Here is a 23,310-nt window from a genome sequence, read left to right as displayed (position 1 = left end):
TTCTCATTTGTTTACCACTGACCATGTCCCATCTCAGCAAAGGGACAATGGTAGCCTTTTCCTCTTTGTTCCTTTGAAAGGATATTGGAAAGTGGACAAGAGTAGGATCCAGATTCCCCATCAGGGCCCCTGCTGGGATCTGTGCATGACCCTAGCGTCAGACTGACCTTGGCAGCAGTGGAAGTGATGAGTCTTGGCCTTGGCCTTGAGTTCCTGTTCATGTTGGCAGTGGTTCCAGGAGGGGCTGCTGGGCCTCTCTCTCCACTGTGTGCTCAGCTGTTGCAGATTATTTCCCTTTGATGTGTCTCTTCAGTGATGTGAGGGCATCAGTGACCTGGGACTCTCTGTCCGTGAAGCACAGGGCAGAGGACACCATAGGGACCCAGTAGGATCCGGTTTGAGCTTGAGTTTGTGTGTGAGGGTGGAGACCCTGGGGACACAGCAAGTGTGGGTGCAGAGATGAGTTGGCTAACCTGGCTCATTCTACCTGGGCCCAGAGTTGACCCTCCCGGATCTGCATGGCACAGTGGAGTGGACAATTTGCCCACCATGGTGTCACCAGTGCTCAGCCCACCAGGGTCTGTGTGCCCTTTATTATGAGGTTAAAAGAAAAATTTCCCACCCTCTAAATTCCTTTGGCCTTACCCCTCAGTGGAAAAGCACACCCCACCCTCTGAGCGTGCCAGCCAGTGGCAAAAGTCCTCTGGGGAAGTGGACTCTCCTGAGGGTCTCTGTGACTCCCAGGGATTTGAGTCTCTAGTTCAAGTTTCCTTGGGCTTCAGCAGCCTCTGCATTTAAGCTGCTAAGGGATGTGATGGTAACTCAGGGGGAGGTGTCTCCTGCTGAGACAGAGGGACAGTTCTTCAGGGTCTTCTCTTTCTGTGTGCGCACACCCTAGTGTGTGTGTGTGTCTTTCTGCACTTGGGTGTAAGTGTGCTTTTGCAGATGGGGTCTAGGACCACAGAGCAGTTCCTTTGTTCAATGGGCATATCAGGCGTATGAACTAATGTCTACAAATACTGATGTCAGACAACACGATGTGAACATCCAGTGCATTTATTCACTCATTTCATGGTCAACTGAAACCAGTGGGAATGGACTGAGGGTTTGGGTGGGGCCTGACCCTGGTCCAGTGGGGAGACAGGGGCTGATTCAGTGACAGAGGACACAGCCTGAGGTCAGTGGAAAAGAGGCAAAAGCAACAGTTGTTTAGCTTAAGTAAGAAAAGAGCTCAGAGAGGGTCAGGTCACAGGGACAGGTTTTGCGGGGAGGAGGGCAATGGGCCCTGGTAGGACTTTGTTGTTGGTAGATTACTGCCAGTTGAGGGACACAGAAAAGCCTGGGGACCCTGGAGGCACAAATACCAGAATTGAGTATGACTGTCAGCTGGTGGAACAATGTCCTGTTACAGCCTGTCACTCAGGTCCCACCTGGGCATCAGGCCAGTGTCTGGTGAGCAGCAGCCAGAGCATGACCAGGGCACCCAGCAGCAGGGCCCGGATCATCTTCTTTGCCTGCGATCCTGCCACCTGAACCACCATCTCTTCCAGCCCCGCTGGCGGTGCTTCAGTTTCTTGGCCACCCTGCGTCTCTGCTCCTCCGGACCCACCCTGGCCAGCGTCTGCACCAGGTGGTACACGTCGTTGGTGAAGGGGACACCAGAGTGGTCCCATACTAGGCGGTCCACCAGGCTCAGCAGCTCCCGCACCTGGGCTTCCTGCTCTGAGCCCACCGCCCGGTTGTTGAAGGCACACACGCGGCCCCCGCACTCGTCCACCAGCCTCCTCAGTGCGCCGTTGTCTGTGTCACGCACGAACTCCTGCAGTGAGACCCCTGCCAGGTCCTCCTTGTGGGTGAACAGTACAATGGTGCGCGCTGTCACATGGTCCCCGAACAAGTCCTTGAGTGCTGTCAGGGCCTGCTGGTCCTGCATGGTGAAGCGGCCCAGCTGAGTCACCAGGACCAGCGCATGGGGCCCGGGTGCCGACAGCAGGTAGCAGCTCGTCCGCTCATGGAATCCTGGGTCTGTTTTGGGGACTTGAGAGCTGAAAATGTCCGGGGTGTCCATGACTTCCACGTGCCAGTCATCCCACTTGCAGCTCTGCACCTCGCATGTTCTGGTCACTGAGGTGGCCTCGAGCCTGGAGACGAAGCACCTCCGGCCCAGGATGCTGTTCCCAGTGGCGCTCTTCCCCACCCCTGTCCTCCCTGCCAGGATGAGCCTCAGCTTCTTCTCCTTTGGGCCACTCGTGGTGTCTTCATAACCTGGAGGACAGGTGGTCTATGAGCTTCCAAACCCTAAAGCAACTAAGTGTCCTGGTTACCTGGTCCCCCCACCCGAACCCCCAGAGCCCTTACAAGGGAGAACAACAGCATTTCAACTCTGCTTTCCAAGCAAACCCTTACTGTGGTCATCGGTCAGAGCTGTCCCAACCCCAGGGCACCTTCACCATCACCCCTGCCCTCTCGGCTTCACCAGGAGCACCTGTAGGTGCTCGTCACCTGGTGGGCATTCCTCTAGAGGGTGTCCCTGTGTAGTCCCAGGCATGGTCTCCCCTGCATTATCCCTGGTCGTCCTCATGGGGCAGAGCTGTCCCTGCTGGGCAGCATCAGTGGCCTCTGCCACTGTCCCCCAGGGTCCAGCCCAGGGAAGAGGGCAGGAGGGGGCGGTGGGCCTGAGTGTGAAGGGCTCTGTGGGGTCCCAGACCCGGGCTTGCCTCCCAGCCCTGCCGTGGGCCGGCTGTGCCACCTTGGCAGTTGCTTAATCTAAGTGTTAACCCTTTGTGCAAAATTGGGAGTAAGTGTGGTGTTGTTTCCTCCTGGGGATGTTAGATGCCATCACTCCTTTCCTTCCTCCTCCTCTCCCTCTCCCCCTCTTCTCCCCTCACCCCATCTCCCTCTCTTAACCCTGCTGCCTACTAATGAGACACCTGTGTACTCCCCACCCTGGGTCTCTAACCCTCTACCTGGTGCGTGACCCCCCTCCAGTGCAGGAGCTGATGCCCTCTCCATCCTCCTCTGTGGGGTCAGGGTGGGTTTAGTGTCCTCATTGTACACTTTGGCACCAGGGAGTGAAGGCCAGTGAAAGATGTTAGTACCTCCCAGCTGGGCAGGGGCAGGGACTCAGCTACAGCACACAGGTCAGGGCTCTTGCTGTGTCGCCCCTAACATCTCGGGGCGTCCTTTAGGGCCTGCCTGCTCAGTCCTGAGGTCGCCCATTTCCATCATCACCCAGAGCTCATACCTGGAGGCAAGTTCTCAGTGTGAGACGTGCTGTTACTGCAGGTGTTTTTCTTATCTCTCACCTTCTTCCGTCCTCTCTTGCTGAGCTGGAAGAGTGCCAAATACAATCTGTTCAGCAAGTAGGTACAACTACCTCCAAAGAGCTGTCGACAGCACAGTGACAAAGTCGTCGTCCCACTTGCCTTGAACATGGCACTTGAGGGAGCAACACTGCAAGGGTCCAGGCAGGATTGGAGCTGATGCTGGGAGAGGTTTGCTGAGCTCAGTCCGTCTCTTCAGGGCCGCCAAGTGTTGGGAGCTCAGGGGCTCAGCCGCGCACACACCCTGAAAGCTCAGGTTTGGAGCAGTGTCTAAGGGCAGAGTTATGACAGGTGTGCAAAGACCGAGTTCACGACCTTGGCTGCCTCCTCCAGCAAGCCCTCTGTGGACAACTCAGAGCAGAGTGGAGTGTTTTGGGCAGTTCAGCCCAGGTGCCCACACTATTGTCCCTTTGTCTCATGTTCTTAGGGGACTTGCTCCCATATCCTCAGAAATCTCTTGCCTGTGTGCATACACATGTGGGGGGAGTCTGCTGCTGTGTAAAGGGAGTTTTGGTCCCTGTAGGAAAGCAAGCTGACCCCCTCCCCTGCTTGCGAGGGGAGCCCTTGGGAGAGGGTTGGTCCTGTGGGCACCGGGGCTGGGGGAGCTGTGGCCATAACCTGCTCTGTGTGGGACTCAGGGTGTCCTGAATGTCTCCCTCTGGGTCCTGAGCCCCTTCCCACCGCCCTCTGGCCCAGAGCCACTCACTCAGGGAGCTTCCTGCCCACACTGCATTCCTCCCCATCCTCACAACCCTCCTCCCCTGGGGGCCATCCCCCACTGGGCTCACCTTTCCTGCAGAGAGGGGACAGTCACAGAAGCCCAGCACCAACTGCTGTCCTCTGGTTTCAGTGCAGCAGGCTGTTCCTCCTGCTACCAGGGCAAGTGTCCTGCCTCTCAGACCTCAGAGAGCAGGAAGCCCAGGGGTGGGGTGAGGGTGGGGCCAGGGTGACAATTTAAAGAGACAGGAACACTCCTTATTGAGGGAGTGGGGATGCTGAGTTTCCACTGGGAAATGAGGCTGTGGTCCATGGTGGTGTCCTCTGAAAGTCCCTGTGACACCAACAGCTTGTCCCCCAGGGGCTGTAACCTCAGAGGACAAGAGCATGTAAGGTTCTGAGGCCTGTATTCCTTTCTAGCCTTGACCATGAGTCTTAACTGCTTTTGCTTGCTGGGCATTTACCTCTGAAATGCCCTCTCAAGAGCCTCCTTCCTTGGGCCAGTGCCACAGAGGCCACCCTGCGTGCCAGGAACACCCCGGGCAGGGTCTCTGGGTTCTCAACAGAAGGGAAGGCCTTCCCGAAAGTCCAGCACAGGGCCGCGGGGAGGGGGGAGCACTGTCCCCCAGAGCCGCCCCAGCCCCTCTGCAGGTGTCTCCCACCAGGGGGCAGGAGACCTGAGGGAGGTGAGGAAACACGGGTTTGGCAGAGAGGGAAGGAGGCTGCCCCAGGGTCATGTGGGTGCGGGGCCTGGGCCTGGCAGGTCAGGGACAAGATGTGACAGGGCCTGACTCCCTGAGGCTCCCTGGAGGTGACATTGCCCATAGATAGTGAGGGGTTTAACTTCCTGTGAAGGTCATGGGCTGGGGTCTGGTTTCAGCCCATCTTTGCCAGCTCATTATTTGTAATGAAGAACCCACTGAACCCCACCTACTGTCCCCCCACACCCCCCAGCTCTACTGAGAGGTCATTGACGTGCAACACTGTGGAAGTTGGAAGTACGGAGCGTGCTGATTTGATGCATTTACATGTCGGCAAAGACAGTGAACACTATGGCGTGCGTTGGGCTGCTAACACCTGCACCACTTCCCATGATTCCTGTTTCTGTCCTGTGCTGACAACACTGAGGACCTGCCCTCTTAGCAACTTTCAGGGCAGAACAGTGTCATCAACTCCAGTCACTGTGAGGCACATTTGGTCCCCAGAACTAATTCATCTCTAAGTGGCCGTTGTGCAGTCTGACCACTGGCCCCCCCATTCCCCACCAGCCTGCCCCTGCTAACAGCCAGACTGCTCTCGTCTCTGAGAGTTTGGGTGTTTAAAATCCACAGTTGGAAGTGATGTCGTACAGTGTTTATTACCCTGTCGGACTAACTTCACTGACCAAATGCCCTTCATGTCCGTCTGCAAGTGGAAACATGTCCTTATGATTCTCATGGCTGAACACACACACACACACACACACGTGGCAGGCAAAGGTAGGTTTACTTTTTTGTGAGTTCGGAAAGTAGAGGTTAATCCTGTATCATTTTTCATTAATTGCTGTTTTTGTACTCACCACCCTACACCCACTTTTGCCCCCTCCTGCATACTCTGTCCCTGGTACCTGTCACGTGACCTTTATCTGTTGGTCCCTACACAGGGCCTCAGGTGGTCCCCACACCCTGGCTGCTCTGAGTAACTGTGCAGTGAGCAGGGACGTGCGGAGGCCTCTTTGGGGTCCTGTGCTCATTCCCTGTGGATGGCGTCCGTGTGGACCAGGTGGTGGTGCTGTCTTCAGGTGCTTGGTGACTTTCCCTGCTGTTTTCCAGAGTGGCTGTCCCTCTTTACATTCCCACCGACAGTTTACAAACGTTCCCTTCCCCCCAGGTCCTCACCAACACTTGTTACCTCTTGTGTTTTTGACAATAGGCATTCTAACAGGGGTGAGGTGCTGTCTCATTGTGGTTTTCATTCTCATTTCCCTGATAATCACTGATGCTGGAAACCGTGTTCTGTTGGCCACTTACGTGTCTTTTTAAAAAAGATGTCTATTCAATCTGTCTGCCCACTTTTAAAGAAGGGATTGTTTGGTTTTTGCTACCGAGGTGTAAGGGTTTCCCATATATTTTACATCTTATCTCCTGATTAGATACATCACTGGCAAGTGTTTTCTGCCATTCTGTAAATTGCCTTTTCAGTGTGTGGGTGGTTTTCTGTGCTTGGCAGGAGCTTATCAATTTGATGTTGCCCCACTTACTTATTTTTGCTTCTGTTTCCTTGGTTTTGGGGCCAGATCCAAACAATGATGACCAAGACTGATGTGAAGGAGCTTACACCCTTTGTTTTCTTTTAGGAAGTTTATAGTTTCAGGTCATATGTTCAGACCTTAGTCCATTGGAGTTGATTTTTGTGTGTAGTATCAGACTAGAGTCCAATTTGCTTCTTTTTCACGTGGTTGCCCCATTTGACAGCACTGTTCACTGAAGAGACTTTCCTTTTCCCATTGTATATTCTTGACTCATTTGTTGTAAATCAATTGGCCATTGATTTCTGGGTCTTTATTCCCCCCCATTGATGTATGTGTCTGGTTTTTTTTTGTGTGTGTGTGTGTGACATTACCATCCTGTTTTGATTAGTATAACTTTGTAATATAGTTTGAAACCATGATATGTGATACCTCCGGCTTTCTTATTCTTTCTTAAGACTGCTTTGGCTATTCAGCATCGTTTGAGTTTCTATAAAAGTTTTAGAATTTTTTTTCTATTTCTGTGAAAAATGCCATTGGCGTTTTGACAGGAATTTTGTTGGATCTGTAGATTGTTCTGAGTCATATGGACATTTGAAAATATTAATTCTCCAAATCCATAAGCACGAAATAGCTTTCCATATATTGTGCCTTCTTCAATTTCTTTTAACAATATCTAATAGTTTTCAATATACAGTCTTTCAGCTCCTCTTTCAACTTAATTTACTCCTTGGTATTTTATTCTTTGTGATGTTATTGTATGTGGGATTATTTTCTTAATTTCTCTTTCTGATAAATCATTATTAGTGTATGAAAATGCAATCGATTTTTTGTATTTGTATATTGATTTTGTGTCCTGCAAATGCACTGAATTTGCTTATCATTTCTCACAGGATTTTTTTGGTGGATTTTAGCTACATAACATTATGTCATTTGCAAATAGAGACCATTTTACTTTTTCGTTTTTGATTTGGATGCCTTTTATTTTTCTCATGCCTAATTGCTCTGACCAGGACTTCCAGTAGAATGTTGAATAAAAGTAGTGAGAGTGGGCATCCTTGTATTGCTCCTGAACTTTGAAGAAAAGCTCTCAGCTTTTTTTCCCCTTTTTAAAAAAATTTTTAAAATTTATTTATTGATTATGCTGTTACAGTTGTTCTATTCCCCCCTTCATTCCCTTCCACCCTACCCCCCCCATTACCCCCCTTTAGTTTATGACCATGTGTCTCAAGTTCTTTAGATTCTATTTTTCCCCTACTATTCTTGCCCTTCCATCTATTTTCTATCTACTGTCTATGCTACTTATTTTCTGTACCTTCTCCTCCCTTCTCCTCCTCCCACTCCCCTGTTGCTAACCCTCCTTGAGATCTTCATTTCTATGTTTCCACTCCTGATCTAGCTGTCCTTTTAGTTTGCTTTTGTTTTAGGTGTGGTTGTTAATAACTGTGAGTTTGCTGTCCTTTCACTGTTCATGTTTTTTTAACTTCTTTTTCTGAGATAAGTACCTTTAACATTTCATATAATAAGCTCTCAGCTTTTTACTTTCGATGATGTTAGCCGTGGGCTTGTCACATATGGGCTTTGTTTGTGCCCAGCGTGTTAAGAGTTTTTATTATGACAGGATGCTGGGTTTTGTCCAGCGCTTTTTCTTTACTTAGATGATGAAATAACTTTTATCTTTCACACTGTCAATGTGATGCATCCCGTGAACTGACTGATGGGTGCTGACCCCTTCTCGTTTGGAACAGTGTCCATTCTGCCTAATCGCCCTGGTCAGACCCTCCTGCACAGCATGGGAATGAAGTAGCAGGAGCAGGTATCTCTGTCTTAGTCCTGACCTTTCGGGAGAGCTTTCAGTCCATCATCACTGAGTAGGTCCCAGCTGTGGGATCTTATAGATGCCTTTAGTCGGTTGTGGAAGTTTCTCTCTCTTCCTAGATTGCTGTGTGATTTATTTTGAAAGGGTGTTCATTTTTGTCAAGTAGTTTTCTAAATTTGGTGAGATTATCATGCATTTTTCTTCTCCTTTCTGTTGGTAACGGTTTATTACACTGATTGATTTTTGAATGTGAACCCAGTATTGCATTCTTGGGATAGATTCTACTTGGTCACAGTGTATATGCCCTTTTACATATTGCTGGATTCTTTTCTTTGGTATTTTGTGAAGAATTTTTCCATCCACAATCATAGGAGATATATTGTCTGTAGTTATATATTATCAGGCAAGCCATGTGGGCCTGGGTGTTTCTTGGGAGGTAATATTTTTTATTAGTAATTTAATCTTTTTACGTAGTACAGGTCTATTTAAATATTCTATTATTTGCTTGAGTTAATTTTGGTAGTTTATGAATTTTTCCATATCACCTGTGCTATGTAATTTTGGAACATAAAATTATTTGTGATATTTCTTTATAATTGTTGTATTTTGATAAACTCAGTAATAGTATCCCCTTTTCATTTTTTATTTAGTAATTCTCTATATGTCTTTAGTCATACTAGCTGAAGATTTGTCAATTTGTTGGTATTTCCAATGGACCTAGCTTTGGGTCTACTGGTTTTCTGTACTGTTTCTTTGTTCTCTAGTTCATTAATTTCCATGCTACTCTTTCCTATATTATTCTTGTGATTGCTTTAGGTATTGACTGCTGCCTCACTCACTCTTTAGTGTGGAATATTAGGTTACTGGTTTGAGATCATTGTTGTCTATTCAATGTAGCTGCATGTGAATTCCCATCTATAAATTTTCCTCTAAGTGTTCTGTTAGCTGCCCCTCATAGGGTTTGCGGTGTTGCTCTCTGAGGCAGAGCTCGGGGCACGGTGCGGAGGATGGCAGCCCCTGGTCTCTCACCTGGCCCTTCCCAGCGTGGACCCTCCATCCTATGTGGAAGCTGGAGTGTGAGCAGCTTCCCAGGGTCCCCTGTTCTCAGCCTGTTGGGCCTGAGTGGAGCCTGTGAGCTGTGAGTAGAGCAGCAGAGAGCTGCTGGCTGCTCTCACTGACTCATCCTGCAGCTCAGATTGGCAGGGGTGAGAAATGCTGCCCCCACCCCCGTTTGTGAGGGACCAAGCTCTAGGGGAACTCAGGGGAGAGGGGCCTCATCTGCTCAGCCACAGCTGCCCAGAATGGAGTTTCCTGTATGCGGAGCTGAAGGTGCGCTGGGGAGGGAGGGAGGAAGTCCTGGCTCAGGTACCACAGGGATCTCACTCCTCTCACTAAAGTTCAGTATATTTTAAAACTTTAACATTTCTTCATTTACTATATGGACGTTTAGAGACTTTATGTGAAAACTTCACCAGCTGTGGTTGTCCCGCTGGTGAGGAGTCTTCAGGGTGCCCCACGTGCCACAGGGCAGAGGAAGCCCCGTCAGTGGATTCACACTGAACGTGGCCCCGAGCAGGCTCCCTCCCCGCCCTGCCCGCTGATCGCAGGGATTTGGTGTTGCTTGGCTTCCCCTTCTAGTTGTGCTGTCGTGGGGTTGAAGGAAATATTGGGAAGTGGGGACCTCGGGGACAGCTGCCGTTGTCCTCCAGATTGCCTCCTCATCTGGAGCCCTTGGCTCTCCACCTGAGGCAGACCTGGGACCTGCAGAGGATCAGAGACTTGCTGGGGTCTCCTTGAGTTTTCACAGAGTCCTCTGTGCTTGTGCACAGCTCGGACACAGGTGTCCTTTGTTCTGATTTTCAAGTGATGCTGCTTTGTGACTGTCAACACTAGGAAACTGTGAGGCTGCTCAGCTGCTCATTCACCATGTAGCTCTGAGAGCTGTGTTGTTGGAGGTTGAAGGTCAGCAACGTCTGGATGCACCTGCTCCAATGTGGGGCAGAGGGCACGCTGTGGGCTCCCTTCAGAGTCCAAGTGCTCGGGGTTGTGTCCGGGGTCATCCCCCACCCTGCCTAAAGACCTGGTGTGGGTGGGCGACTCCAGGGAAAACTCCCACACCCCATCCTCAGGGGGCTGCAGCCTGAGAGGATCCAGGTGGGTCCTGAGCACAGGTCAGTGTGGTGTCCACAGGGAGGAATCTTCTTGGCCCAATCTGTCTCCTCTCACTTGTCTGAACACACAGCAGGTACAAATAAGGGACGTGGGTCCTGTCACCATGCTCTCTAGCCTGTGCTGTGACTACAAATCTAAGTGTCCTGTCTTAGGAGGACATGAGGCACAAAGGGCTGTGGCTCAGGCAGGACAGACACCTTCTTGTACACAAGTGAGTTCAAAAGCAGACATCCTGTAGCTCATTTCTCTGAAATGAGGAGATTATGAGAAAGAAAAACGAAACTTTTTGTGCTTCCTGCTGAGATACACATTAAAATTGTCCTTTTGCTCCTTGATACAATTCTATTTATAGCATTTATCACTAGTAATAAAGTACTGAAGATATTCTCTTTGGGCCTGGCAGGGTAGCTCAGTTGTTTAGAGCATTACCAAGATACACGGAGGTTGTGGGTTTGATCCCAGGTCAGGGCACATGCAGGAATCAACCGGTGATGCATCGGTAAGTGGAACAACAGGACAATGTTTCTCCCCTTCTCACATCAAGAAATACAAATTTCAGAAAATAACATCAGTTTATGGCAGGCTGGGATTGAAGGAACAAAAGATGTCAAAATAAATGGAAAGAAATGTAGATTACATCAGAAATTGTGCAAACCAAACTGAAGATCCCAGAAAGAGGGCAAGGGCCTGATGCTACCAGAGGGATCGGGCCGCCTCTGAATTCTCCCCTGGTGCCTGTTCAGCCTCTCCCTGTGTCCCTGGTACCTCGGATGGTGAAGGTTCAGGGCGGGTGATCACAGACCTGTGGGTCCTGGTGGGAGGGGATGGACCAGTCTTGGCTGATCAGAGAGGAAGGGGCCTGAGGCTGGGCTGAGAGTGGCAGGAACCAGGGGAAGCTCACCTGCATCCCTGCTTCTTGCTTTGTTGGCCTCTGGTGCCAAGTGGGAATGGACAGTGACTGACACCTGTCACTGTAACTTTCCCTTCCTCTGATGACCCTGGGGACTCAAAGCATGGGAGAAGGGGGCCCATAGTAATAGTGCTTCCTCACACCAGACCCCTGACACCAAGACTCCCAGGACAGGTCCCCCCATGTGGGCTCCCTTGGAGGACCCTGTTTGTTGTCTCAGGTTTATCACTGCAACCAACCAACATCTGAGAAGAAGTGGGGGTGTGTGGCCAGGGCTCAGGATTCGCACCCCTAGGAGGGTCTGGGCCCTTGTCCTCATGGACCCAGACATTGTCCTGTGATGTCACCCCCTGGGAGGCATGAGACTCAGTAATCTGACAGCCCCTGTCTTCCATCTGTAAAGTCACCTGGGCTCAGAGGGGGGTGGTTGTGCCCAAAGCCTCAGATCCTGAGAGTGGCTGGTCAGAGCCACCTACCTCTCCTGACTGCATGCACTTCAGGTTAATGGCAGACACCTGAGCTGATGTGCTCATAGGATAGGTGGCTGTGAAGCCCAGGGAACAAAACAGTGTCACTGGGCTAAGGGAAGGGGACACGATGTCAGACACTTTGGTCATCATCCTGTGCTGTCAGCGGAGGTGGGGTCTCCTGTGTGTTTCAATGCAGGAAACTGGTGTTGTCTTATTTTGTAAGGGATAGTGCCCCCCTATGTTTTAGATAAAACTCTTTATTCATTTTATAAAATTAAATTTATTGGGGTGACATTGTGTAATAACATTGTACAGTTTCCAGTGTACGATTCCCTGACCCATCATCTGTGTATTGCACTGTGTGCCCACCACCCACAGTCGGCTCTCCTTCTGTCACCTCACCTTTGACCCCCTTTATCCTTTACAGTCCCCTCCTTCCCCCTGTGAGCACCCCGCTGTGTCTGTGTCTGTGGGATTTTGTGTGACTCCTCCTTCTGGTTGGTGGGCCTGGAGCTGCTGTCACACAGAGGGGGTCTCAGGACCTGCTGAGCCCACTGCAGCCTGGCTGGTGGCCCATGCACTTAAGGGTTCAGGAGCCTCTCACTTCCTCTGTCTCTCTCAAAACAAAACTGTTTTTGGTTTTGCTTTCAAGTTGTATAACTTGAGGACAACCACAGACTTCTCTGTGGGGGCTCATATCTGACAGGGTAAACGTGCAGAGGATGTGGGAGGGAAGCACAAGGTGAGGCAGAGTTCAAGGTCTTTCTGAGAAAACAGCACTTCCTGGTCCAGGTGTGTGGGTGCCACTGGCAGGGCCACCCTGGAGTCACAGTGCACTCACACAGAGAGGGGGTCTGTGCTTGTGCTGAGGAAGGAACAATAGGGGAGGCAGGAGAGACGGGGAGGAGAGGAGGAAGGTGTCTTCTGAGAGTCCGAGGGCGGCTGAAACAGTGTCCCACACACCGTGTTTCTGAAAGCCACAGAAACTTCTGGTCCTAGGAATCTCGCATCAAAAGGTTGGCTGAACCCTGTTTGCTCTGAAGGCTCAGAGGAGGGTCCTTGCTGGCTGGTTCCCAGTTTCTCATGGCATCTGGCAGCCCTTGGAAGTCCTTAGCTGGAGGCTGCTAGGATCGGATCTCTTGTCTTCCTCCTCTGACAAGGAAAACCAGGCAGCCCCCCACCACACTGAGCTTGGACACCCCTCAGCTGAACACTCCAGTCCATCGCTCACAACCCCTTCCCTCCCCCCAACAGCAGACATGACTCCCCGACTCTCCCCCATATGGAACCCCTCCCCCTTTCTTCAGGGCTCCAATGACAGGGTCCTCACTCTCATCTGAGATCTCACCTTTAACAATCGTGTTCCCAGCACAGTCCCTCCAAGGCCAACTCCACCTCTGCTCCCTTGTGCCCTTGAGTCCCCCAGTGCCTGTGGGTCCCCAACCCCACAGCCAGTCCACAGGGTGGGTGTTGTTTACAGCAGCGCCCACTTCCTGGAACCAATACCAAGCCACTGAAGGAAAAGCTCCTTGACACACATTTTGTTATGTTTTCAGTCGAAGTTAAATGAGGGGCATTCCGTGCACCAGAGAGTGGCGGGTCCATTTCTGGTCCTTCAGTGTGCGGGAGGTGACTGATAGGTGTTTCTCTCTCACCTTTGTCTGTCTCTGTCTCTCTCTTTCTCTCCCTGCCCTTTCCTCTTTCTGTAAAATCAAAAGAAGGTCCTTGGGTGGGAATCATAAACGGGGTAATGGAGGGAGTTAGAGGGGGGGGGGAGTGCGTGGATAGGGGCTCGCTTGGCCGGGGGTGCGGGGGGTTTTGTTGTTTTTTTTTCAGGCTTATCCCAGCCCCCAACAATAAACAATGGTGCGTACATGGACCTTGTCTCTAGACAGGAACAGGAAACAAGTTCGTGTATAAAAGGCACCGACATGAGCTCGAGTGACAACCTGCATGCAGCCTGTTTTACCATCAGTCTCCCACCACCGAGTCCCCTGGTCACGTCCAACAGAGCTAATGACCCGCAATTTACCAGCTTTATTAAATTCTAGTTGACGTAAAATAAAACTCATTACTTCTTTAGTAGATTTAATCATTGGTTTTGCAAATATTTTTCTAACAAGTTTGGGTATTTCCCGTTACCTTGCATATGTGTTCTCATGTCACACTGCGTGTTCAGTTTATTTTATATTATATTTTATTTTATTTTTTACCTTTTGATCCCCTGCAAGCATTTTTATCACCTCTTACCTCTGGGCACCACCCATCCATTCTCTGGATCTTTGAGCTTGGATTTTTTGTTCGTTTGTTTCTCTTAGATCCCACATATGAGATCATACAATATCCCCATTTCTCGGTCTGACTTAATTCACTTCACAAATGCCCTTGAGCTCCGTCTATGTCATTGTAAATGGAAATATTGGGAGTATTTTCTGGCTGAACACTATTGCACACTCATTGCCATATCCTTATCTATTCCTCCGTATATGGAAGCTTTGGTTCCTTCCATTTCTTGGCTATTGTAAGTCATGCTGCAGGGGTTTTTGTTTTCTGTAGCTACATATCCAGGAGTGCAAATGCTGGATCATATGGTAGTTCCATCTTTAATTTTTAAATTATCCTCTAAGGACATTTGTGTTTATTGTTTTTACGGAACGAAGAAGGGAAACATTAAGAAAAGAGAGAAGCATTGATCGAACCCTGATGGCATGTACCCCGACTATGGGTGGAACCCACAATCCTCAGCTATGAGAGGCTGCTCCATCCAACCAAGCGATGCTGACCAGTCCAGCTATTTTTAACTTTTGAGGAACTCTGTGTACAGTAACCGTACCAGCTTGCATTCCCACTACCAGTGCGTAACGGTTCTCTTTTCTCCACGTTCTACCAACACTCATTATTTTTGTCTTTTTGATAACACCCACTTTAACGGTTGTACACTGATATCTCATTGTGGTATTGATTTGCATTTTCCTGATGTTTAGTGCTGTTCAGCATCTTTTTTGGACCTCTTGGTCATCCGTATGTCATTAAAAAAATAAGTCTATTCAGAACTTCTGCCCATTTATTCAAGTTGAATTGTTGGTTTCTTTTGCAACTGAGTTGTATGAATTTTTTATGAAGTTTGGACATCAGTCTCTTATCAGCTCTGTGATTTGCAAATCTGTTCTCCCATTCAGACGGTGGCCTTTTCATTTTGTTGATGGTTCTTTTGCTTTCTTTCATTTGCATGAAATATCTTCTTCTCCCCCCCACTTTCTGTCTCTGTGTGCCTTCTGTCCTGAGGTGGGTCTCTTGTAGACAGAGTGTATATGGGTCTTGTTTTCTTGTCCATTCAGCTGCCCCATGACTTTAGCCTGGTGTACTTAATCCATTTACTTTTATATTGTTCATAGATGAGTACATGTTTCTCACCATCTGACTATTTCTAAGAGTTTCTCTTTTCCATTGTTTGTTCTCAAATAAGTCCCTTGAGATTTTTTCTAACTGTGGTTTGGTGGTGATGAACACCTTTAGCTTTTTCTTGTCTGAGAAGATCTTAATTACTCCTTCAATTTATGTATTTATTTACCCATTTATTTAAATCTTCACTCAAGGTTATGTTTTCATTGATGTTTTTTAGAGAGAGAAAGGAAAAGAGAAGGCTAGACAGAGATAAATATCCATGTGAGAGAAACATCAATTTATTGCCCTCGTGATTAGGAATAGAACCTGCAATCTGGGTATGTGCCCCGACCAGGAACTGAACCTGCCAACTTTTGGTGTCCCAGAAAATGCTGCAAGGAACGGAGGGGCAACAGCCAGAGCTCTCCTCCAATCTGAAATAAGAGTGTTTCTGTCAGAGCCCTCCTACATGAGTCAGTGTAGACAGCTCCTCCCCTCACTTCCTCTCTCCTTATCCTTGTCCTCCCTGTCCTCACTCAGCTCAGACTTCGAAGTCAGAGACTGGAGCAGGACACAGATTTTGCAGGTAAAGGAATGTGGGTGATCGTGTATGTGTAGGGGGAGTGGCAGGGAAATGTGGGATGTGGAGCATTGGTGTCCCCTCCCCTGGGATCCACCTTAAATCTCCCCTCAAACTTGCTCTCAGCATGGATTTCTCTTTGCTTCCTGTCTCCTGTCTCTGCTGCCTGACTTTGGGTGTGATCTGCTGTGAAGGCTGAGCCCTGCAAATTAGCCACTTGTACAGGTTTGCTGCTCAGAGTGTATTTGTACAAATAAATGATTCACTTCACTACCTAACAGCTTTCCAGGACAGAGGTGGGTGAGCGGGCAGAGTCGGCTCTGAGGGTAGCTGATGGGTGCAAAGCGCTGGGAGGTGTTGGAAGCAGGGCTCCCACACCCAGGACCAACAGTGACTTTGTGGCCAAAGATGATTTACAAAATTCTGGGATTTCTCTTCTCAAGTTACGAGAAGGGTTTTCCTGCTCCCTATTCTTAAGGCCTGAGGACGTAAGTCTTCTTTCCAAAGGAGCATTTGTCTTTCTGTGTTTCGAATGTGTATTTGACGGCTCCTATCAGAGGAGCCTGCCCTTCCCAACTGGGGTTTTCAGCCTGTCCTGGGCAAAGTCTGATCCACTCCCTGTTCTTGAAACGGCTCTCCCCACTGCCAATCATGTGTAGGCAGCAAGAAGATGAAATATTCACAGTGTAACACCATGCTTCTGTGACAGTGAGCATTGATGAATGAGGAAGGACAACCTTTCTCTCAGATGTAGGCTGGACATCAAGATCAAAGAAGCAACAATCAGAGAGAATTTTGATCAATTTGTTTATTTAACAATATGTGTTGTGAAGAACTCTGTGTCCAGTAATGTGCTTGTCCCAGGTCGTAAGGGAATACAAGCCTGGACGCTCCCCTGGAGGGCCCATCGTCACTAAGCTTACAACTGACCAGGGCACAGTAGAGAGAGCAGATGCAGAACTCCTGGTGGAGATCTGTGCTCCCTGGGGGCCCCTGGGAGCGCTGGGAGAGCCAATGGTGAGGGGGCCTCAGTGCAGCTCTACTGTGTGTGGTGACGGTATTTGGGGGAGAGGCGTTGGAGAAGAATAATCAGGTTTTAGGTTAAAAACAGTCTGATTGTAGAGGAGAAGCAGGACTGAGGATGAGAGGATCAGTTAGGGGCTGTGACAGGGAGACCAAGCCTAGTGGCCTGGCTTCATCTGTGGTGGGAGCAGGGACAATTCTGCACGTTTTGGAGGTCAAGTCCGTGGGACAGATGAGCAAAAGTGAGGAGAGATGAGTTGTAGGTGAGTTGTAGACCCTACCACTTCTCAGGATCCCTGGGCTGAAAGCTGAGGCCATCCACTGAACAGAGAGTGATTGAGGGGGGGATGGGGCAGGGGGAGGTGGTGAGAAATGGGATGATCCTGTGACCTGAAGGCAGGACTGGCTGGAGAGCAGGGAGGTCAAGGGTTTCCTGTGGCCAGTTCGATGTGAGATGCCCATGAACTTGCCCAGTGGAGAGGCTGAGTGGGATATGAAAGTTCAGGGCTCTGGGGAGGGTCTAAGCAACAGATAAAGTTCCAATGATGGTCAGAACAACAAGTTACTCAGGGGAGGTGGGAAGGGCCCCCAGAAGCCCAGCTGAGGAAGCACCTGAAGCCTGTGTGTTTGTGCAGAGAAAGAGCAGGAAGCAAAGAGGAGACTGACCAGGGGAGTGGAGCAGAAGTGCTGGGAAGGAGGAGGAATCAAGTAGCCAGTCCAGGGGAAGAGGGGCTGCTGGCTGCAGGAGGTGTGGTTTGCAGTTACTCTCCATTTCCCTGAAATGAGTTGTGTTTCTCACCCACAGGAACTCACATAACGATGGCAATTGCATTGCACAGCTCGAGTTTCAGTTTCAGTGAAACCGGCATCAGCCAAGGTGAGAAAGGGCTTGGGCTCCCCAGGCCAGGCTGATGGAGGGGACCTGGTGGGGGCTCTCCTGTCCTGTCTGCCAGTCCCCCACTGAGCAAGACCCAAATACCCCCAATCCCATTTCTCATTTTGTCTTCATCGACTCTGCTCTTTCTTTCCCCTTGACCCTCCTCCCAGGACCCGCCTGATGTGGCATCACTGCTCAGAGGAAAAGAAGTTACAGTGTCCTGAGTGATCCAGGCTTGATGAGGGTTCTTGTCTCCTACTTCATAACATGTGCACACATCAGGAGGACACACTCTAGCCTTTCTGTGTGTTTCTCTGCCCTTCTCTTTAGCCCCAGAAAGGTGGGAAGTAGGAACATGAGAGTAAAGGAGATTTTAATAAAGTCTCTATGGTCCCTGCTCCAGGTGGCCTCACTACAACCAACAAATTCCCAGACTGGCTCACTCCATTTCTCACACAAACCCCCTTTGAGTCCCTTGTCTATAGAAAGTAACTGCATCAGTTGATTTCATGGTTGTTTGCAAACCACATCACAATGTAGTGGCCTAGAAACATCATTCCTTTCATTGGCACTTCTTATGTCTGGGCCAGCTGTGCCCCCGCAGCCAGACTCACTCATGCACCTGGTGGTAAGTGGTAGTTCGGTGCATAACTGGATAGTTTTTCTTTTTCTTAGATGAAATGTATTGGGGTGAGAGTGGTTAATAACACTGTATAAGGTTCAGGTGTACAATCCTATCATCCCTTATCCGTGTACTGCACTGTGGGCTCACCACCCAAAGCCTCGTCCCCTGTCATCACCACACATTTGACCCCTTTACCCTTTCACCCTCCCCCCACCTCCCTTTCCTTCTGGTCACCACCACACTGCTGTCTGTGTCCTTGAGTTTGTTTTCTGATTTCACTGTGGCTTTCTATTTTACATCCCACATGTGAGTGGAATCTTATGCTTCTTGTCCTTTTTTCATGTGACTTATAGTGCTTAGCATGATGCTCTCAAGATCCAGTAACTGGATAGTTTGGGATTGGATAGCCTCATAGCTGTGTCTGGTAGTCAGCAGGCTCTCAGGCAGGCCAGGGTGACAGGGATAGGTGGGCCTTGTCCCTCATCACCCAGCAGGCGAGTCCAGCCTCTTCCCCAGGCAGCTGCAGGTCTCTGTGGGGCAGGAGGAGACAGCCAGCTCCAGGCATCTGCACATTTAGGACCCACGCTGGCATCACACTCCTAGTGCCCTCATGTCCACAAAAGTCAATCGGCCCACCTGGATTCAAGGGGTGGGAAATGACTCAGTCTTTATGGGCAGGGCTGCAGAGCCACATCCCAAAGAGGCACATGTCCCAATGGGAACAGTCCATGTCCACAGCAGCACTCTGTCACATAGATCGCCATGTGCCCTCAGCATTGGCAGACTGCTGCAGGGTGGAGCTGGCCTGTGCTGGCCTTCTGTTTCACCTCCCAGGACTTTTCTACTCTCTGTGTGGTGACAGCTGATGCCCTCAGGGTGTCCCTAGGTGGAGTCTTCCACTGTGATGCTAATGTACAGTGCTCTGAACTCCCATCCACATTCCCCTTGTTGGTAGCCATCCTGTGTCCTGTGTTCTCAGCTTCTGGAAACTTACACTTTCACCCTGGTATGCTGGTTATCTTATCAAATGTGGGAAACTCACCCACAGGGGAGGTTTGGCTGCTCCCTGGATTAGCAACAGCTTCCCCACAGAATGTGTGGAAGATGGGGAATCACTACTGATTTGTGGAAGCCAGAGATGGGGGTTCTGCGAAATCTCCCCTCTGTTTGATGGATATTTTGAAAGAGCATCCCAATTACAGAACAGACAGAAGGGGCCATGTTGGAAACATGGAGGACAGTTAGGGGACAGATGTGGCATGGATGGCAATGTAGGTTGGGCTGGTATGATTGTCTTCTACGTGGAGAGAAGTGGTCAGATTGTGGATGGAGGCAAGAGAACGTGATGGTGGGTTGGATCTGAAAAGCAAAGGGAAGAGAGAAATTAAGAAAGATTCCTAGACTTTTGGTCTGAGGGCCTGGGTTACAGTGAGGATGTCTCTGAAAGGGAAATTTGGTCATTACTTGGGTCTGTAATGTCATCGGTGTGACCCTGTGGGCATGGACTCTGAGCAGAGATGATGGCTGTGTGTGATGCAGGGTTGTCCCTCAGGCCACTGTCTCACTCAAGGGCCGTGCTGGAGGGTCTTCTTTGTCAGAGAGACAGGTGCTCAGGTGTGGTTGTCCCTTGTCTTGCCTGGTCCCGGGCTGTGCTCACCAAATCTTGAACCGTTCCTCCATAAGGCACATTAAAGAGAAACAGAGATTTACTAAAGGGAACTGGGGAAAGAGCTACACAGATGATTTGGTGTTAAACTGAGGGATAGTTACTTTGCAAACAGCCTGCAGTTGGTAGGCTATGGTGCTCTGTCTTTAACCTGCAACTTTCCTAAGAAGAACACAGGCCTAAGCAAAGGAGACTAAGAAAGTATAATTCTACTGATGCTAATTTGTGTGAGATTATTATCATTATCATTATTATTACTATTATTATTAATGTATCAAGGGATTTTATAGTAACTCCAGAAAACCATCAACACTTTCTGGCTATAAGTCTTCAACATATAATTTAAAATTAGAAAACTTTGTTAGATTTTTAAACAAAGTTGAAACTGTAAAGTGTTTTGTGCTTCTGTGGGTTACAGTCCCTGATGGGGATGGCTGCACATGTGACATATAAAGGGACAATCCTTCTTTCTACCCAGGTGCCCTGCTCACCCTGTATGGCGGCAGGGCCTGAATCACCCCCTCCATGGTTTCTTCATGGGAAAAAGAAAACTTCCCTTATGACTATGACATGGGGGTAAGGGGCTCTTCCACTACGATGTCCCGCAGTCAGCTTTTGTGTCACTTTCTGCCTTGGCTTGGGAGACACAGTTCCTACAATGGCTCAGAGCTCTCACTTACACACTTGGGTGCCCTCCTTTGTGGACCCTAAGCTGTCAAGATCAGAGTGAGCAGCCCATGGGACTCTGGAGAGGTTCCCGAGGTTCTCTGAGTCCTGTAGCAGGAACACGGGGCCCAGGGGCTTCCTCAGAGCTCCTGTGGTGCAGGGGTGGCTCATGGGACAGGACAAGATCAGGCAACAGAGACGGGCACCGGCAGGTGCGGGCCTGCAGGGGAAATGCTGGAGGTCAATCCTAACACTGTGGCTTTGTTTCCTGATGTCCCAGGGCTTGGAAACCAAGACCCCAGAGAGTCACAACTGAGACTAGTCTTAGTGGGTAAGACTGGAGCCGGAAAAAGTGCCACAGGGAACAGCATCCTTGGGAAGAAAGCGTTTCATTCCAGCATCGCAGCAAAATCCGTCACCAAGGTCTGTGAGAAAGGGACCTGCACGTGGAGTGGGAGAGAAATTGTGGTGGTGGACACGCCTGGTTTTTTCGACACCGAGGTGCCAGATGCTGACACTCAAAAGGAGATTGCTCGTTGCATCCTCCTGACGTCCCCGGGGCCTCATGCACTGCTCCTGGTGGTCCGACTGGGCCAGTACACAAAGGAAGAGCAAGAGGCCGTGCAGAAGGGGCTGAAGATGTTTGGTCCCACAGCTAGGAGATACACGATTCTCTTATTTACCCGGAAGGATGACTTGGATGGTGTGGAGTTCTGTGATCACATCAAGGAAGCCCCACCATTCATTCAGGATCTGATGAAGGAGTTCAAGGATCGCCACTGTTTGTTCAATAATAAGGCAACAGGTGCAGAACAGGAGGCCCAGAGGGCACAGCTGCTGGACCTGGTCCAGCGCATGGTGATGGAGAACGAGGGGGTATTCTACACTAACGAGATGTACCAAAGGGCGGAGGAGGAGATTCAGAAACAGATCCGAGCAATAGAAGTGCTCTCCAGAGCTGAGCTGGAGAGAGAGAAGAAGCAGATAAGAGAGGAGTATGAGGAGAAAATCAGAAACCTGGGGGATAGCCTGGAGCGGGAAAGGAGAAAGGCAGAAATGGAGAGGGCGTTGGCAGAAAGGGAAAAGCAGTGTGTTTCCAGGCAGCAAAACGCTAGGCATGAAATTGAGCGTCAGAATAAGATTCTTGAGACCATCATAGCAGTTGTCAACATTATTGGCCTTGCTCTTCAATGCGTGTTCAAAGCCCTTGACAAGAAATGAAAATCTGTCTATATTTCCTGCATATTTTCTGGTGCCCTTTTACTCTTAGAAATCATTCCCCAAAGTCAGAGCCATGTGCTTCTGTCCCTCATGCTCTCAGCAACGGGGAGGGAGGGAACGTTCACTGTTGGATATTGGTGGCCTATTGATGGATTTTACAGGGGAGGGACACATGCCCAACCTGTAAAACTCCAAAGCAAAATATACAGATGCACCCTGTGACCTGATCTCTTTCTCAGACACAGAGAAAGGAATGCAGGTGACCAAAAGTCGGTGGCCCCAAGCTTGCTCTATTTGTCCCTGGTAACTGTTTCTCCTCCAGATTTTTTCTAAATTTGCAGATAATATCCATCTGTGGCTCTTCTCCTAATTTTTGTCTTTAGAGCCCCGGTGATCACTCTACCCAAGTGGCTAGTGAAGTCAGCTCTTTGCACTTAGTAATCCATATAGAGAGATGCTTATAGAATTCTTCTTTGATGAACATAAATTTGTTGAAGTACATTTTTATGGAAGGACTCAGATTGTCCCTTAACATTGGCCCACTGAAAAACAAAGACCTGCCTGAAAAACATCTTCTAGAACTCAACGAAGTGAAATGCCAGAAAGGATAAAAGACACAGATTCAACAGGCAAGAGAGCATCATTTGAAGTATTCAGATGTTCAGGTAGAAACTCTCTGACCAGCCTCAATGCGAGCATGTTGCTGAATGACTAGTTCTCTCCTTTTCTTGGGAAGCCAACTATTGCCACCTTACCTCCATCTCCCTGCACCCTGATGACTCCCTGCTGGGACGGTGGTCCACACACTGCTGCCCCACCCCCTTAAATTGTTTGCTTACTGTTACTCCAATAAAATTTCTCTATTCTTTCGCATTTGTGTAAAAATGGTGGTCTTTTACCATGGGAAAGACCACTTATATTTCTTTGAAGAGCACAGGGATGAATTTTACTTTTTGGTAAAATTACAAAATTACTACAGAGCTTGACTTGTCTACCCTCTAAGAGGTCTCCCCTCATTCTTACCCCTTCTGCCCGTCAACAACCACATTCTTCTTGGATTCATTTATTAGGTTTCTATAGAAATTACCTGTAATCAAGGTTTTTGAGATCTTTGCAGATTTCCTGGTTACAAATAAGATCCCTTTAACATATGGATAAAAGTGGTGCAAATCTATCCCTTCTCTTCTGGGGACTCCTATCCGGGTGATTTCTAGGAGCCCCCAAAGCACACTTCCATGTTCAACCAGCATGTCCTGGTAGTCACATTCCTGGAGGGAACTTTGGTGGTCTGCTTGGAGAATGAACCAAGGGAATACAGTGCAGGTCAGATCTGGTCACCAGTGGCCAAGAGGGAGAGAGAACAGTCTGGTTTCTTTTTTGTAAAAGTAAAAATAATAATAAGAAGAAATGGTTTCACATCCCAAAAGACATCAACTGCTTTGCCTTTGTGAGAAGGGATAATTTATCTCTCTGTCTCCCTCCTGGGTTTTAGGATAAGCCCTTTCTCCTTCTAGAAGGAAAATCATCAGCTTGGTGCAGTAATGCCCAGCGCTACCTAGGAGTCCCCTCCCTGTGACTTCCAAAATCTCAGTGACAAAGCCAAAGGCTACAGAAAGCTTCATACCTGCTG

The 23,310-nt window shown here is 49.2% G+C and overlaps 2 protein-coding genes across 4 annotated transcripts in view; one reads left to right on the top strand and one right to left on the bottom strand.

The window, feature by feature from the left end:
• LOC119039254 (GTPase IMAP family member 4-like) overlaps nt 1–22,553 on the top strand; it is a 33,776-nt gene extending 11,223 nt beyond the window's left edge. For 2 of the 3 annotated variants that reach the window (XM_053671875.1, XM_053671874.1), the window contains exons 3-4: nt 17,431–17,502; nt 20,740–22,553. In XM_053671875.1, the coding sequence (XP_053527850.1) occupies nt 17,431–17,502; nt 20,740–21,680 (1,013 nt within the window). In that variant the 3' untranslated portion in view covers nt 21,681–22,553. Of the gene's footprint in view, nt 1–15,510; nt 15,609–17,430; nt 17,503–20,739 lie in introns of those variants that run through there. The other variant, XM_053671877.1, reaches the window with a different exon arrangement.
• Nucleotides 1,041–4,225, bottom strand: LOC119039255 (GTPase IMAP family member 1). Its single transcript, XM_053671878.1, is given in 5 exon segments — nt 1,041–1,525; nt 1,528–2,265; nt 3,245–3,329; nt 3,426–3,593; nt 4,112–4,225. Coding segments are annotated over 4 exon segments (942 nt in total). The 5' UTR covers nt 3,435–3,593; nt 4,112–4,225; the 3' UTR covers nt 1,041–1,415.
• Nucleotides 22,554–23,310: the final 757 nt, after the last annotated feature.

This window comes from Artibeus jamaicensis, unplaced genomic scaffold, assembly GCF_021234435.1.
Source record: "Artibeus jamaicensis isolate MK-2021 breed Jamaican fruit bat unplaced genomic scaffold, CSHL_Jam_final contig_718, whole genome shotgun sequence".
In the NCBI taxonomy this organism is placed as follows: domain Eukaryota; kingdom Metazoa; phylum Chordata; class Mammalia; order Chiroptera; family Phyllostomidae; genus Artibeus; species Artibeus jamaicensis.
The sequence above is the reverse complement of the archived record's forward strand: the minus strand, read 5'-3'. Positions and strand labels throughout refer to the sequence as shown.